Source organism: Danio rerio, chromosome 22, assembly GCF_052040795.2.
Source record: "Danio rerio strain M-AB ecotype USA chromosome 22, GRCz13ab, whole genome shotgun sequence".
Lineage (NCBI taxonomy): Eukaryota > Metazoa > Chordata > Actinopteri > Cypriniformes > Danionidae > Danio > Danio rerio.
The window spans coordinates 26,475,951-26,492,494 of NC_141042.1; the positions used below are offsets into that span (position 1 = coordinate 26,475,951).

At 35.6% G+C, this 16,544-nt stretch overlaps 2 protein-coding genes across 3 annotated transcripts in view; one reads left to right on the plus strand and one right to left on the minus strand.

The window, feature by feature from the left end:
- Positions 1–1,737, plus strand: part of si:ch211-226h8.14 — a 79,543-nt gene extending 77,806 nt beyond the window's left edge. The window contains 6 exon segments of one of the 2 annotated variants that reach the window (NM_001102392.4): positions 536–587; positions 756–908; positions 1,032–1,079; positions 1,191–1,323; positions 1,471–1,574; positions 1,654–1,737. In NM_001102392.4, coding sequence (NP_001095862.3) covers positions 560–587; positions 756–908; positions 1,032–1,079; positions 1,191–1,323; positions 1,471–1,574; positions 1,654–1,667 — 480 coding nt within the window. In that variant the 5' untranslated portion in view covers positions 536–559 and the 3' untranslated portion in view covers positions 1,668–1,737. 2 annotated transcript variants of the gene reach the window in all.
- Positions 1–16,544, minus strand: part of fam20cl (family with sequence similarity 20 member C, like) — a 588,191-nt gene that overhangs the window by 384,041 nt on the left and 187,606 nt on the right. The window lies entirely within an intron of this gene.

Below are 16,544 nucleotides of genomic sequence, written 5' to 3' on the forward strand. Positions count from 1 at the left end.
CTAGCACGTTTTACACAGCGGATGCTCTTCCAGCTGCAACCCATCTCTGGGAAACATCTATACACACTCAAATACTACAGACAGTTTGGCCTACCCAATTCACTTGTACTGTACCGCATGTCTTGGGGTGAAACTGGAGCACCCGGAGGAAACCCACGCGAACGCAGTGAAAACATGCATACTCCACACAGAAACGCCAACTGACCCAGCTGAGGCTCGAACCAGCGACCTTCTTGCTTTAAGGTGACAGCACTACCTATTGCCTCTTATATATATAAATAAACATAGTATAAATAAAATTATTATTATTAAACACACACACAGGCATGTACACAAGTTGCCTAAATTTGCACGTTGTAGAGATGAGGCCTATGTGTTTCTCGCAACTGTTTAAATAAAAAAATAAACCTGTATCCGCTGGTCACTCCTCCTCCTGTTGTCCTCTGTGGGACAGCAGACCGGTGTTGCGCACAGGTGTCGCTCATTACCACTCACACCAGCGGCCTATAAATTTGAATCAGTAAAGACGATAATCACAGTGGAAGACAACAGCAGAATCATGTTCTCGCTCAGCTTATTGTTCACCTGTGAGTTTCTTTTTGGGTTTGACAAGCAGATGTGCAGTGAATTTAGTTTTTGGCAACACTATTGTGTTGGGATCAGTTTCCCTGTGGTTCAAGTTGTGTTCATTATAATGCTAATGTGTTTAGCAGTACACGGGTGTCTTAATCAGTTCTTTTGTGTTTGTTTTTCAGTCATTTTACTGAACTCAAACCTGCTGATATCAGTGAGTGGTGGACATGATGGTCACGGACATGATCACGGTGGACATGATCATCATGGACATGGTCACGGTGGACATGATCATGGTCACGGTCATGACTATGACTACTGTAGGAGGTCCTCTGGTAAGAGCTTGTTGTTCTAAGAAACCTAAACTTCAATTTTCATGAACAGAGTAATGCTTGACATTTTTGTTTTTAATTTCTTTGCTCCATTTATGCTGTAATGTGAAACCCTTTATTTCTCAGAAACTGTAACTGCATGTGAGGGCTCTATCCTGCGTCTGTCCTGTCCTGGTAAGATGAAGTCGCAATGCATTAAATTCGTATCTTGCTTTTTTTTTTTTTTTTTTTTTTTTTTTTTTTTTTTCCGAATTTTACATGGTCTCTCCCCACCCCCCATGTTAGGTTCTAAGATAAGGATCCTTGCTGCAAACTATGGCCGTACAGATAGAAAAACCTGCATTAAGAATCGTCCACCACATCAAATCAGAAAAACCAACTGCCGTTCATCCAGCTCTCTGTCCATAGTGTCATCATGGTATGGATTTAACAGACCTTTGTTTGTGTTGTGCATTAACTGATATCTGGTTGCTAATGGGTCAGTTTGAGCATATTGTAGCTACAGCTGGAATTAATCGAGTCCTGTTCTTATTCAAATGGTTTTCATGAATTTGTCATTGTGTAGGTGTGATGGACGTCAGAGCTGCAATGTACCAGCCACCAACAGTGTATTCTCTGATCCCTGTTATGGCACATACAAGTACCTGAGAGTCAAATACTGCTGCACACGTAAGTTATTATACTAGGCAATGAAGCTGCATTACTAGTGTTTCGCTTGCCTCAAGCTTTGGGTTAATTTCTCTTGCAGGTCGTAGGAGCTGATTTTTGTCTTTCTCTGCCAGCGTCTCCCCTACACTGACTTTACCTTTTTAATAAATGCTTAATGCAAATACATTGTCTATTTATTTTTTTTTCCCCCTTTCCCCACTTGCCCAAAAAATTAAATAACAGGATTTTGCTTAGTTTGTTTAGGGTAGGAAAATGGATAAATGACTTTTGGAATTCATTATCCATATGTTGGTGGTTTTGAAACCAGTTTTTTTTTTTCCTCAGACCAACCAAATCTGAGCTCCTGACGTTGCCTTAAAAAAAATTAGTCCTGTAGTCCTCAGGCATATAATTATATAATATTTTTTTTTTTTTCTCCCCCCCAATGTAACCAGCCACTCTCCTATTTCACTAGCCACAATTTTGTTGTTGGGAAAAATGTTTTGTATGCATAAATTTGACGTTAATATGCTAAAATTACTTGATTTAAGTTGTGTATGTCCACATGCGTCCTCATTTATTTCACTTTTCTTGTGTGCAGAGTGAGTTTGCTCAATGAGGCTGAGTAAATGGGTCATGGTTTTATAGTGTTATATTGCAATTAGTTTTTACTACTCAAATGTTTGGTATTGTATGTTTTTATGTACCAAATGTATCTTTATAACAACACAAAATAATTTCTTAGCTACAAATTTTTAATGTGTCAAAACAAGCAAAGTATAGCTGTAAACTCTTTATTGAAAAAAACATTACTTGAAGGAAAAGCAATTGACTTTTAAAAAATAACTATAGTCATGTTTAAAAAAAAATATGCACAGTAATTTGTCCTGGCTAAAGATTTCTCGGATTATTAAAGCTCCCCTTAAAGCAATGTTGTAAAAAAAATTATGATAAATAAACCATTTTAACAATAAAAGCAAATAATATCGTAAGCAAATGAAAGCAGGTGAAACATACTGTGTGTATACCCAGCAAGCATTTTTTTTTTTGTCTAAAAGACGTCTATTAGACGTCTAGGCTAAATTTGGGTTGTCAGTGAAAATCTAATAGACGTCTAAGCATAGCCCAAGTTTAGACTAAACATGATTTAGACGGCGACATGTATACGTCTAATACACTCTCAGAAAAAAAGGTACAAAATTGTACCTTTTAGGGTACAAATGGCCCGTCACTGGGGTGGTACCCTTAAGGGTACAAATTTGTACCTCTATTTAAAGGTACAAAATTGTACCTTCTCCATTTGTACCCTTTAAGGGACAATTTTGTACCCCCACCGAAGGTACAAAAATGTACCTTTTTATATTATATAGCATTTTCAGGGTACTGACCCAGGCATTTTGATCCTTTGGTGACTGCATGCACAAATAAATAAATAAAATATTTCGGTTCGCAGATGTCCATTTTTATTTATTAATGTAGAAATATTTCATTACAACTCACAACTGAATGTGTCAAGAAATAAAATTACACAGTAAATATAAAGCAGACATGTAAAACAGTAAAAAGAACAATTTAGATAACAAATAAAAATTGTTCACTCACTGTACAGTATATAATCTACCCTTAATACAAAGACCACAAGAATACTGTTTAAGATTCATAAACACATTACACAGGCTACATCAAGTACTTCACTTTATAAAGTCCAAAGTATTTGTCTTTAGTCAGAATACCCAGTCATAATAAATAATTTGTCATCAAAATTTTCTCTGTATTTCAGAATGAAGGCAATGTTTCTCTATAAATTGCTTCAACAGTGCAGAAAACCAAATACATCAGTAGCCTCTTCCTCAACATCAGTAGATTACTCCTCATCATCCTCAAGTGGAGTTGTAATTTGTTGTAACACAATATGTGTTTATGCTTTTGATAAACACGACATGTAAAGCACTCATATCTGGAAAATGTTCTTTGATAGTCATTAGGACCACAAGTTATTTAAAAATTTGCTTTATGCATGAATGATAGCAGTGTGCTGGATTAACTTGATTGTGATTATCCCAAGAGCATGTAGAGAAACAAAAAACAAGGTTGATCACTCTGGTAACTGGAGTAGATCCAGGCTTGTCACTGTCCACAGTTCATTCAAAACATTCCACTGCAGAAACATCAAGGTGATCTTCTAATAAGATGGATATGTCAAAAATGTATATTCGTCCACATCATTAGCCCGGCCAATCGCAATCCCATCAACTCTGAAGACTGCCGTGACTCGTCTTGTTAACACAGTTGTCCAGTCGGTGGCCTCCTCCTGTACTTGAACTGTTGGATGTGATGAAGATGATTCCCTGTAAATGACAAAGCAATAATTACACTAATATCAGTCACTCTATCACTGATGAAGAGAAAATCAACATGCATAGAAAGGAAAATAATTAATATTCACTGATTTAAAAAAAAAAAGTATCACAGATTAAAAGACTAATATAAATTTCATTCATTCATTCAGTTTCTTTTTGGCTTAGTCCCTTTATTAATCTGGGGTCGCCACAGTGGAATGAACCACCAACTTATCCAGCATATGTTTTATGCAGCAGATGCCCTTCCAGCTGCAACCCAGTATTACGAAACATCCAGACACACTTATTCACACACACATTTATACACTACAGACAAATAAGCTTAACAAATTCAGCTATAGCGCATGTCTTTGGACTTGTGGGGAAACCGGAGCACTTGGAGGAAACCCTCACGAACACTGGAAGAATATGCAAACTCCTCACACAAATGCCAACTGACCCAGCCGAGGCTCGAACCAGCGACCTTCTTGCTGTAAGGTGACAGCACTACCCACTGCATCATCTTAATATAAAGAATATCAAGCATTATAAAATGCATTTATCACAGCATATACTAAACAGAAAACAACATACGCACCAGAGCACAACGAAATGTTGAAGTGTCTCGCTTAACAAGGCTGGCAACATGAGAAGTGCTGCTGTAAAATCAATTCCTGGAACATAAGATGTGGCATACAAACAAATATGAAGGAATCCATCCAAAGCTAGAATTTAATAATATTAATCAAGTGGAGAAAGTTTAGAAAGAGTACCTTAGAGTCAGGTCCATAGCATTCTTCAGTTGATCTCTCATCTTTCGATGAAAACCTAGAAAATAATTTTAAACACGTAGGTGTACATTTATTGTTGTTTGTAAGTAAAAACCTACAAATTTAAAATAGTATGTAAGCCATTAAAACCATGGTATAGATAATGAAACATACTTACATCTTGTAACTGAGCCATGCTTTCATATGACATGCCTTCATTGGTCTAATGCTGTTAGGCTGCATTATGTTGTTCAATCTTGTCCTGAAAGACAATTGGAAACTTCATAAACTTCAGGAAAGCAATAAGATAAAGCAATAACTATTTATTTATAGTATTTTATTTATATATAAGTATAACGTTAAACGATAGTAAAGCACCAACAATTCTGGACATAAGAGTTTGTGGACACTCCTCAACATTAATGTAACTTAGACACTGAAACGAAGATATGTACATGCATACACACGCCACGTTTGTAACTAGCCACGTTTACATAATCAGTCGCTTTGTCGGTGACAAAATTGTGATTTTTCTTCACAAAATGGCGGTGTATATAACCTTCTAAAAATACATTTCCGCGGTCAACCGTGGCTAGAAAATGGCCTCAAAATATAAAACATTATTGATAATTACAAATTCCAGTATTAATAACAAAAGGTTTTATATCAAGGTATATGAAGACTTCAGTCGCGGCAGCTCTGGGCCACACCGCACATTACTCACGGCCCGATTCCGGTGCATGGTTACGGCAGCGTCGGCTCGCTTCTGCCGCCGCATCTGGCCCGAGTAACGATACAGCAGACGGACTCGGGCAGGCGAGAATCTAGCCGCAACTGGCCCAAGTGTATTTTGCTATCTGGGTTGCGATAATATTCCGCCGTGGCAACACTTATTAATAAAGCAGTTACGTAACATATAAGGCGCGAATACGTAACGTAGGCGATAAAGGGAACTTTTACACCGAGAAAACTAACAGCATATAGTACTCACCGTCTATAAGGTTATGTCCCTCGGTGACTTCGATATCACATTGTATTAACTTCTTTAATAAGCTGCAGACATCTTAGCAAACTCCATCCTGCAGGCCAACGTACATCAGCCAGCCCGGAGCACAAAGCGGGGGAAAGCCGAGACCCGAGAGTCAGACAAAATCAACAGAACACGCGGCTTCACATGTAAAAATGAGACTGAAAATATATCTTTAATATATTCTTACCTGAAAAGTGTGGACTCCAAAATAGACTTTTCTTTGAAAAGCGTGCGAAGTTCTGTGTAAACAGCCAGCATAGTCGACGGACCGCCTCAGTAACAAACACTACTATAACGTCTCAACAAGCCAAATTCTTAAAGAGACAGCACCATCACCACCTGTATGAAGATGCTGTCACTCTGCATGGTTTATTCTACATCCCATATATACTATAGCGACTTAAACAGTAAGCAAAGACCAGTATTTACGTTTTAAATGATTAAAATTACATTTAATTATAAATTAAATTATTAACATTTTTGAGAAAAAATGTAATGTAAATACATGAAAAAAAATAATTATGAAAATATTTAATTCAATCAATTTATTTATTTATTATATTTTTAAATCATGTATTTTAGTATTAATGTTTAGTATTAATACATTTAAATTATTGTTATATAGTGTCTTGATCTTATCATGAGCTGAGGGTACAATTTTGTTCCTATAGGGAAACAAAATATATAATTGTACCTTTAAAGGTGCCAAATTGGTCCTTTACGGTACAATTTTGTACCCAAATGTGCTATAAAAGGTACAAAAATGTACCTTTCAAACCTAAATCTGGACATTTGTACCTTTATAGCCCATTTGGGTACAAAATTGTACCCTAAGGACCAATATGGGACCTTTAAAGGTACAATTTTATATTTTGTTCCCTCTAGGAACAAAATTGTACCCTCATTGTACCTTTTTTTCTGAGAGTGTAGCTGGTGAAATTTGGTCTAGGCTAAATCACGGCTAAATATTGGTTGTCAGTGAAAATCTAATAGACGTCTAACCATAGCCCAAGATTAGCCTAGACGTGATTTAGACACCTGTTCAACAGCTACATGCATATGTCTAATAGCTGGTGAATTTTGGTCTAGGCTAAATAATGGTTAAATTTGGGCTGTAAGTGAAAATCTAATAGACGTCTAAGTACAGCCCAAGCATAAACGAGTCATAATAATTTCAGCTAATGGACTGTTTATACATTTAATAAACAACAAAAATACACATATCAACATTTTAATTAACAGGTTCTCAAAAATACAATCCATTCAAACTAATTTAACAAAGCTTTTATTAATAAAAGCAACATTAACCAATACAAAATAAAAAAATATATATATTTATATATAAATGTCAAAGTTATGACAAAACAAATACGATAAAAACTAAGATTTTTTTCCTGTTAAACAGAAGATATTTTGAAGAAAGCTGAAAACAAGTAAATAAATACTATGAAAGTAAATGGTTACAGGTATTCAGCTTTCTTCAAAATATCTTGTTTAACAGAAGAAACTCAAAGGCTGTTATTTTTGCTTTATATGCTCAGAATTATTATTGTAGCTTAAAAATATTCTGATTGAACAACTGAAAGCATGTGGTCTGTTTTGAGGATGTTTTAGACATTTCTCTGGACTTTAAACAAGTTGGGACCATTGCTGTCTATAGAGAATGAGAGAGCTCTCAGATTTCGCCTGAAGTATCTTAATTTGTACTATGAAGACAAATCAATGTTTGGTACAGCATAAATAATTAAACGTTTTCATTTCTGGTTAAAAAAAAACCCCTAAGTGTACATGAACCCAAAAAGTCCATCCAATCCAATTGTGACACTCTGCAGAACTTCTACACCAGCATTTGTAGGGCTGTCCCCAGGACCAGCATCCTCCGCCCTAACAATAAAGATCTCCACTGCTGTGTGTGCATTTTGAGATTCAGCCACTGCACTTTCAGTCCTGAAGAAAAAAGGGAAAAAAAAATACTGAGATGTGTTCTAAACTCGGTCCTGTAATGCTGCATTCACACCAGACGCGGCACGCGCATCAAGCGCGAGTGATTTACATGTTAAGTCAATGCAAACACGCGAATAGACATCCTGCGGCGCGATCCGCGAATGGCGCGGTGCAAATAGCGCGATACGTGCAAGGCGTATTGAGCGTTTCGAGCGAATCTCTTAAATTCGAAAATCTGAACTTTAGCGGACATTTGCGCCGCGTTAACCAATCAGAAGCTTGCTCTTGTGTGGGCGTGATTGTGACGTAGAACCTGTTTTCGGTGTTCCGAGGGAAATCCTCCAGCCTTCACGACAATAGTTCATCAAACTGGGCTTCCCAGCAAGCATTTTTTGGTCTAAAAGACGTCTAAACATAGCCTAGACATCTAGGCTAAATCATGGCTAAATTTGGGCTGTCAGTGAAAATCTAATAGACGTCTAACCATACCCAAGTTTAGACTAGACGTGATTTAGACGGCTAATAGACTGCTACACATTTACGTCTAATAGCCGGTGAATTTTGGTCTAGGCTAAATAATGGTTAAATTTGGGCTGTCACTGAAAATCTAATAGACGTCTAACCATAGGCCAAGCATAAACAAGTCATTATAATCCCAGCTAATGAATGACTGTTTATACATTTAATAAACAACAAAAATACACATACATTTTTAAATAACAGGTTCTGAAAAATACAATCCATTCAAACTAATTTAACAAAGCTTTTATTAATAAAAGCTATATATATATATATATATATATATATATATATATATATATATATATATATATATATATATATATATATATATATCCCCAGGACCAGCATCCTCAGACCAAACAATAAAGATCTCCACTGCTGTGTGTGCATTTTGAGATTCAGCCAATGCACTTTCAGTCCTGGAGAAAAAGGGAAAAAAATACTGAGATGTGTTCTAAACTCAGTCCTGTAACAGTCCTGTGAGTTTTACAAATATGTTTATAAAAGGAAGATGGGTTGACACACTTACCACATATTCTTTTACAAGTCTTCATTGAGGTAGATGTACACACTCTTCAAATGAGGTAGGTGTTCATGACACAATCACGCTTGATGGTTACATATTAAAACTAGAACAAAAAACACCTATCAACATAAAAATAATTAGCCACAGGTTTACAGCTTAAAGCAGATTACTTATTTACACATTTAAATTAAATTATTTATTCACTTATTTTAACTATTTTAGCATCAATGTGTTATATTCAATGTTTCTTTATGTCAACCGCAGTTATATGGATAATGCATATATATTGTTTAATATTTATTCTGTGTGTTTGATGTGACTCGAACGCTTCATCCAGCTTGTGAATGCACATGGGCAATCTGCATTTGGACAGCGAAACCAGCAAATGTGGTCATAGTGTAAATGTATTAGTCTAAAGTGTTTAGGCAACTCATACCTGCTAGACTGCTCATTTTACATGGACACACTCAAATATCTGTGGAGAAAAAAAATAAGTTACAAATATTAGAGAAGCATTATAATAATAATACTAATAACAACTACTATCAGCTTATTTTATACTAGATTTTACTGTGACAAGTCAAAAAACAGTTACTCATTTTACAAAAAAAATACATTTTCCATAACATAGTAAAGTTTATTTATAATATAAAAAACAGAAATTAACTTGAATTGATTCTCTAAAAACAGAATTAACTTGGTGCTTGTTTGTTTCTAAAAGTCTCTTGTTATGAAATCAGAAACAAACATGATTTAAAAGCTAAAACTGCAGAAGTCTCATTTCATGACTGACTTTTTAATTGACTTCATGGGGCAATTTAATTCAGATGACTCGTAATGTACACAATAAATGCACTTAATCACCGAACTTTGCTTAATAAATGTTTAATTTTGCGTGTTTAAAAGATTATAACACTCCCTCACACTGTTTTTATGTTTGTCTAAGATTTTTGGAATAAAGGGTGCCTGTGCATTGATATTAGCGTAATACTATATTAAACCTTGCACATATGATTAAAAACATTGCCAAATAAAATGATATTAAAGCAGATTACATTACCTTGTAGGCCACTTGAACTCGCAATCCAACTCTGCGCTACAAATTTTAAACCACAACAGCTTCTTCCTCTTGATTTGTTGGTCCGTTTCAACCGAGCCGACTAGACAATACCGCTATCTATCGAGTGGAAGATGGAACTGCGTCGATTTTTCTTAACTGATTAGATCTGGCTTGTTTTGCCGTAAGATATTATAAACAAGATATGTTATACCATATACATTTTTATTAAAAATAAAAAGGCAGTCAATTAATTTTTATGTCAATTTTGCGAGGTGGGCAAAGCCCATCTAATTCAAAGTTAAATTATGGCTATAAATAGAACATGTCACGAAATTACACCTTAACACTAATAGATGTAGTACTGATAATGCGTACGTGATGAACACGCTGCACGACCAAATACTACAGTGAATCAGTTTAGGCTATCAGTGGGCTATAAATAGCCAGCTGGATGACGAGCTAATTCAAGGCTACGCATAGACTATGAAAATAACATATTTAAAAGCCCAAACACCTTGTAAATGCGATTGACTTTACTCACTTAAAGGAATATCTTACATATCTCAAAGTTTTTTGCCAAAAAAGACAGGTAAGCAAATGTAAGTTTTTTTGGGCTAGAGACGAGTTACACATAGCCGGACTAGATTGGGTCTATATTTCACCGAGAAACTGAAACTACGTTTATTACTTGCATGAACCTCATAAACCTTATTGACTTTGCTTACATGATGGAGTATCATACATATAATGAGCTCTATTAGCAAAAAACAACATACAACCAAATTTAAGGTTATTTGGGCTAAAATTGGGTTACACGTAGCCGGGCTAAATTTGGTCTATGCTTCACCTAGCCGGTGAAATGACGGCTATTGCTTGCTGGGTATTGTCGAACCCTGCTTTTAGAAAAACTACAATTTAAAACTTATTTTCAACCAGCGCTATAGTGGCTAGTTAAAATCAGTTTTAGTTAGCCACCAAATTTGCTGCTATGCACCTGCTGAGCAAAAGTTTTGCTAGCAGCACTTAGTTTGTACAATTGTTTCCAAGCTAGGCCTATATAATAATAGTAATAATTATAATTAGTGTGTTTTTATTGTTTTAGTTTATCTTTAATTTTGTAGTTGTTAGCAGAGCCAGAATAAGAGTACATTTGGAACACGCAAACATTTTCTCATACAAAACAAGCCTTCCTTTTGAGATTTTCATTGGATTAATGTCGAGTACACAGTAAAAAATATCTGTAAATTTACAGTTTTCTGTGTTTTGTGATTCAAGTTTTATTATTTATTTATATTTTCTGGGCTAGTGTTGTATATTATGCTGCAAAAACTTGTAATAAACTGTCAGTACATTTTCTGTTATTTTACAGATTCATTTATATATAGCCTATATTATTTATTAAACATTATTTCATGTCAACGGAGCAGACAGGTCTCATAATGCAATCTACAACCATAAAAAAACGGCAAACACAAAATACAGAAACTGTAAACAAATATTTTCCAGTGTAGCCTTGCCAGGAAGTTATAAGTGTGCAATACACAGGCTTGGCCATATATTTGATGTAACATGGCCTTTTATATAAATGAAATCAATTTAATTCAGCTGGAATTCTTACCACAGATATGAGGAAGGCGGAAGCACCGCACTTCTCTTCCAAGCAGCAGCTGCAGGAGTGACGAGAATGATGCAAGTATCGGATCCAATAGCCAAAGAGAACGATGATCTTTAATATTTTCGTTTAAAATAATTGTTTAATATACATAATAAACAATTTATGTATTCGATTATTTCAACCACTTATCCTTCTACCAAATCTAATATTGGATTTTATTTTAAATGTATGACACGCACATATATTTAAAATAAAATCCAATATTAGATTTGGTAGAAGGATATGTGGTTCAAATAATAATAAATAATATTCAGTCTTTTTTTTTCTCCAAGCATCACTCTGCAGTCTTAATAAACTAGATAATTAAATAACATAAACTCAAAATAATCTGCCGTGTTAATTTATTTGACAAGTCACTTTGTATTGTAGGATAACACATTTCTAACATTCAAGTACATCAAGACACATTTTTACATCTGTAAACTTTAACAGATGCTGTGGAAGTCATTTTCTTGCCCTCCCATTAATTTAAAACAATGTTTTTAGAGTGATCTAAAGGTCAATATTATTAGCCTGCTTAAGAAATATTTACTGTGAATTTTATTTTTTTTTTTTCATTGTCTACATAACAAACCAGTTATACAATAACTTGACTTCCAACTTTCATATAGTTAACCTAGTGAAGTCTAAAATTACATCTGAATCAAAGACTATAGAATAATTAAAGGGACTGTGTCTGTCTGCAAAATAGCTAAATATTATACACTGACTGTCACCATGGGAAAGATTAAAAAGTAGTTATTAGAAATTGGTTAAATTATAATGTTTAACCCTCCTGTCATATTCACATCTCGCCCCTTACTTTAGTGTTCCCGGTCAAAATTGATCAGTCTGTTTTAACTGCTCTTACATTAGCACAAAAAAACTAAAAACGTTCACCATCAAATTTGCATTCAAACTTCTTTAGCTGTGAACAATGTCTCAAAGTAGTGCTTAACTTGAATTCAGAGTTAGACATAAAATAACTGCAGCAAAAATACAAATAGGCGCTGAAAATGTATTACAAAAAGAACAATAGATGACAGAAATCAAAATACTTTGTTTCATTAGCGATAGACAGCTCGCTAAAATAATTATCACAGGGTCTAACCAAAGAAATAGAAATTTTGACTCATCTGAATGATTTATCAACGAGCAAAGCACAACAAAACGCTATACTTTCCTGTATATTGAGTGCTCAAATTTTCATTCAGTCGTTCAATTGGATGGTTTTAGTGTACTAATATAAGGACTGACGGTATAGGCGATGAGCATGGACACAGAACTAGCACTAGTTAAACTTTGGTCATTTTTGAGCAAGATGTTAATGGTCTAATCCAAAACAATAATTGACGCTAAGCTACGCTAAAAGTGCTCCTGCTACAGAGATGAATGAAGCTGAAAGAAAGAAGTTAGAGAGTTAGTAATGTGTTCTCTCTAATGGATGAGTCTGGATGCCCATTCATTTCCTATGGTGGTCACTTTTAAGGTTGATTAAAACACTCAAAATTCAATGAAAGAGGTGATCATCACTTATATGTTCAAGTGCAGAGTGTGTAGAATATCATAAGGCCTTGAGGCAATCAGATGTAAAACACAATATTTAAGAGTGATTTTAAGCTGTAAATCGGTCAGATTTGACCCGAACATGACAGGAAGGTTAAAAACGTGTTGTAAATAAATCATGTGTTGAAGATTTATGCGTTAGGCCTATGTCACGTCTGAACACAAAAATGAATGAAGGCAAAACAAAACGAGTTGAATATGACTTTTACATGAGCATGACTGAAAACTACATTTGATCAATGCGCTTGATCTGTTTTCCGGGACTTGTCGACTGTTTGTAAATTCAAGACTGCATTTCCTAACGAAAAAAAAACTATGTACACTCATCTTCTGATTAATAATACCTATGCAGAGCCGAGGACTTCCTATATTAAATTCTTTAAATCGCTATTGAAAACAAAAGTCTAATAATATGCACAATGACTTCATTAAAGATATTATTTATTCCATTTTATTACAAAATATTACAAAAATATTTTAAACTACATTACCCACAAGTCTTTGTCACTCTATAGATGGGAGATTATACCACAAAGAAAAAATAAAAAAATCACAAAAACATGCAAACACCAAAAATATATATTTTCTAACAGTTTTTATTGCAATATTTTATTACCATACATTTATATGTAAATGTTTACAAACAATGATAATTGAAGGAAATGTATATTTTGTATTATTATTATATTTATTTTGTGATATTTATTTATTATTACGGTGGCCGGGAAGCGCAAAACAACATTCCAAAGTTTGTAACACTTTTACAAAGCTCAAGACAAATTTACATTTTGAAAAACATTTTTACTTATCATCAGACACAATTACATAGGAAAAACAATTTTAAAAAGAACGAAACAAATTTACATTTTAGAAAACAAATTAACAAGACGCAAAACACTTTTACAAATCCCGAAACAAATTTACAATTACAGATCCCCAACGGAAAGGGAATGTACCACACCCCGGAAGCGACGTAGAATGTACCACACACCATTAGTGACCCGGAATGTAACACACACACTGGAAAATATTAATAATATCCAGCTTGTGTGTGACTTTGTAGACAGGTTTCCACAAGTCTACAACTATAAAAATCATGGTTTGACTAACTGCTATAAAATAAATTTGAGCTATTCTGAGAAAATATCAGTGTGAGAGTGCATAAAAACATGTAAATGCAAGTACATGGAAACAATTAAAGCACGGCATATGTTGACTGTTAAAGATACCAAAACCATTCTTTACCTATACAATGGAGTAGCTCAGTTGGATAAGTCGGTTGATACTTGTGCAGAATCTTTTGACTTGGGTTCAAATCCCGTTGATGACATGTCAATTATAATTATTTCTTTAGATTATTTTTGGTTTATGCTGTTCTGCCACACACATATTAAATCAACAATGATACACTGACACCAAGTAATAAGAATCTTTATTCGGTATGGGCATGTTTTGTTGCTGTGAAAAAGTGACCAATCTGCTAACGTGGATAGTTTGCACATTTGAAAAGGGGCCAGAGTTAACACGGACACCAGTTAAACCAGAACACTGGCTTCCTTCAGTTTACCATGAAACCCCCTCGTTTCAGCAGGGTGTTTTCACACCTCTACTTTGGAAAAAGTCAGAAAAGTAGGCGTGTCCAGCTCTGTTTAGGGGGGAGTGTCGGAGGAAGAAAAGTGGGATGGTGTGGGAGTGTCTATTTGGGCACACGCGAGTTTCAGAGTCAAAATTCACACACACACACACACGCACACACACACGCACACACACACACACACACACAGTAGAAAGGGATGGTGTTTAACCTACATTCAGGGAATTCATTCATGCCCCTCGCGACAAACGAGATATTTGATTCAAGGAACTGCTCTAAGCGTGTATTTTTCATGCAATGTTTGATACCGCACGGCGAATGAGAGAAAGAAAAACCTCCGCATTTCCCAGAAACTTAGATGCACACGGCAGGTAGCGTCAGAAAGCCGCGTGTGTTATTCCGGTCACTAAATGCGGTAAAAACCCTACACAAGGTTAAAGTGTGGTTGTGGTGCTAACGTTAACGTGTTTACACTCGGTGCAATAGTTTGTTAGATACGAACAAACTGAATAAACAAAGAGCACTGGTCGCTCACTTACCAAATCTGTAGAGACAGGACAATCACCAGCAACTAGAGCCGCGTCTTTTTGAAGAGGAGACTAAAGCGAATCCAGATCTCAGCGTTTGCAGATGAGAACAGCTCTCAGGTAAACAATGTTCCTCCTTAGACACGTAAGTTATTGTTGTCGAGCGTCGCGTACACTGTTAATCCACACGTGAGACTGAGCTCTCACAGAGAGAAAATGAAAACGAAACTTAACTGCAGCAAACTATAAAAGCAACACTTCACGCTTTTTTTGCCAACACAACGTGGCGTCTCTGTCCTGTAAACACTAATGAATATTAATGAAGTTGCACAATAGAGCGCGCTGATTGGTTTGAACCAAGCCTTACTCATGCATTGATGCATCACACTGTAAGACGTAATAAGACACACTCTGGCACAGACGCCCAGTCTGCACGCTGGAATACAACGCTATTATGTCATGACCGTGACGCAGCTTCAAAAATTTGTTTCAAACCGGAAGCACGAATTTGCTTGAAATAACGCAAAAACAACCAATTTACACTTTTTAGTGAAATATTGGTGTCTTAATAGTGTTTTTAGCAGTGTGGGATACATATACGACTGTCAACAGCTCAAAAAATGTGTTTTGGTGTTTCGTGACCCTTTAAGAGTCCTCAAGCAGAGGTTTACACCGTGTAGACTTGACATCATGTTCATGATTACAGCGTACGAGTGGATCTCGTTAATATATTGAACACATAGATGCAGCATGTCTGGCGCAAGGTCTGGCGTTTCCGTCTGGTTCGCGTCCTTTATAAACTCTAAACACCGACCACACACAAAGTAAAACTTTGTTAAGCTGCTCATGTGTTTGCCACAAAACGGGCAAAACAACCCTCGACCGCAGTCCATGTTTGGTCACCATAAACTTTGTTTACGCCATGTACTCCACAGTGCGAATTTACCGCGCTCACTAGCAACAACAACTTTCCCCTGCGTCACTACCGGTGTGTGGTACATTCTACGTCACTTCCGGGGTGTGGTACATTCCCTTTCCGTAGGGAATCTGTAATTGTAAATTTGTTTCGGGATTTGTAAAAGTGTTTTGCGTCATGTTAATTTGTTTTCTAAAATGTAAATTTGTTTCGTCCTTGGTAAAATTGTTTTTCCTATGTAATTGTGTCTGATGATAGGTAAACATGTTTTACAAAATGTAAATTTGTCTCGAGCTTTGTTAAAGTGTTTCAAACTTTGTAATGTTGTTTTGCACTTCCCGGCCACCGTACATTATACATAGTATGTCAAGCTCAAGTAAAACTGCAGTGCAAAAAATCTTTTCAAATGATGCCCTTGGAAATGCCATTATAACAAACTTTCACAACAACAGCAACATTTTTTACAAAACACTGAGAACCAAAGTGTGCTTGGTGAGTCCAGGTGTTTATGGTGACTAGACTGTCATATTGCAAACCGGTTGG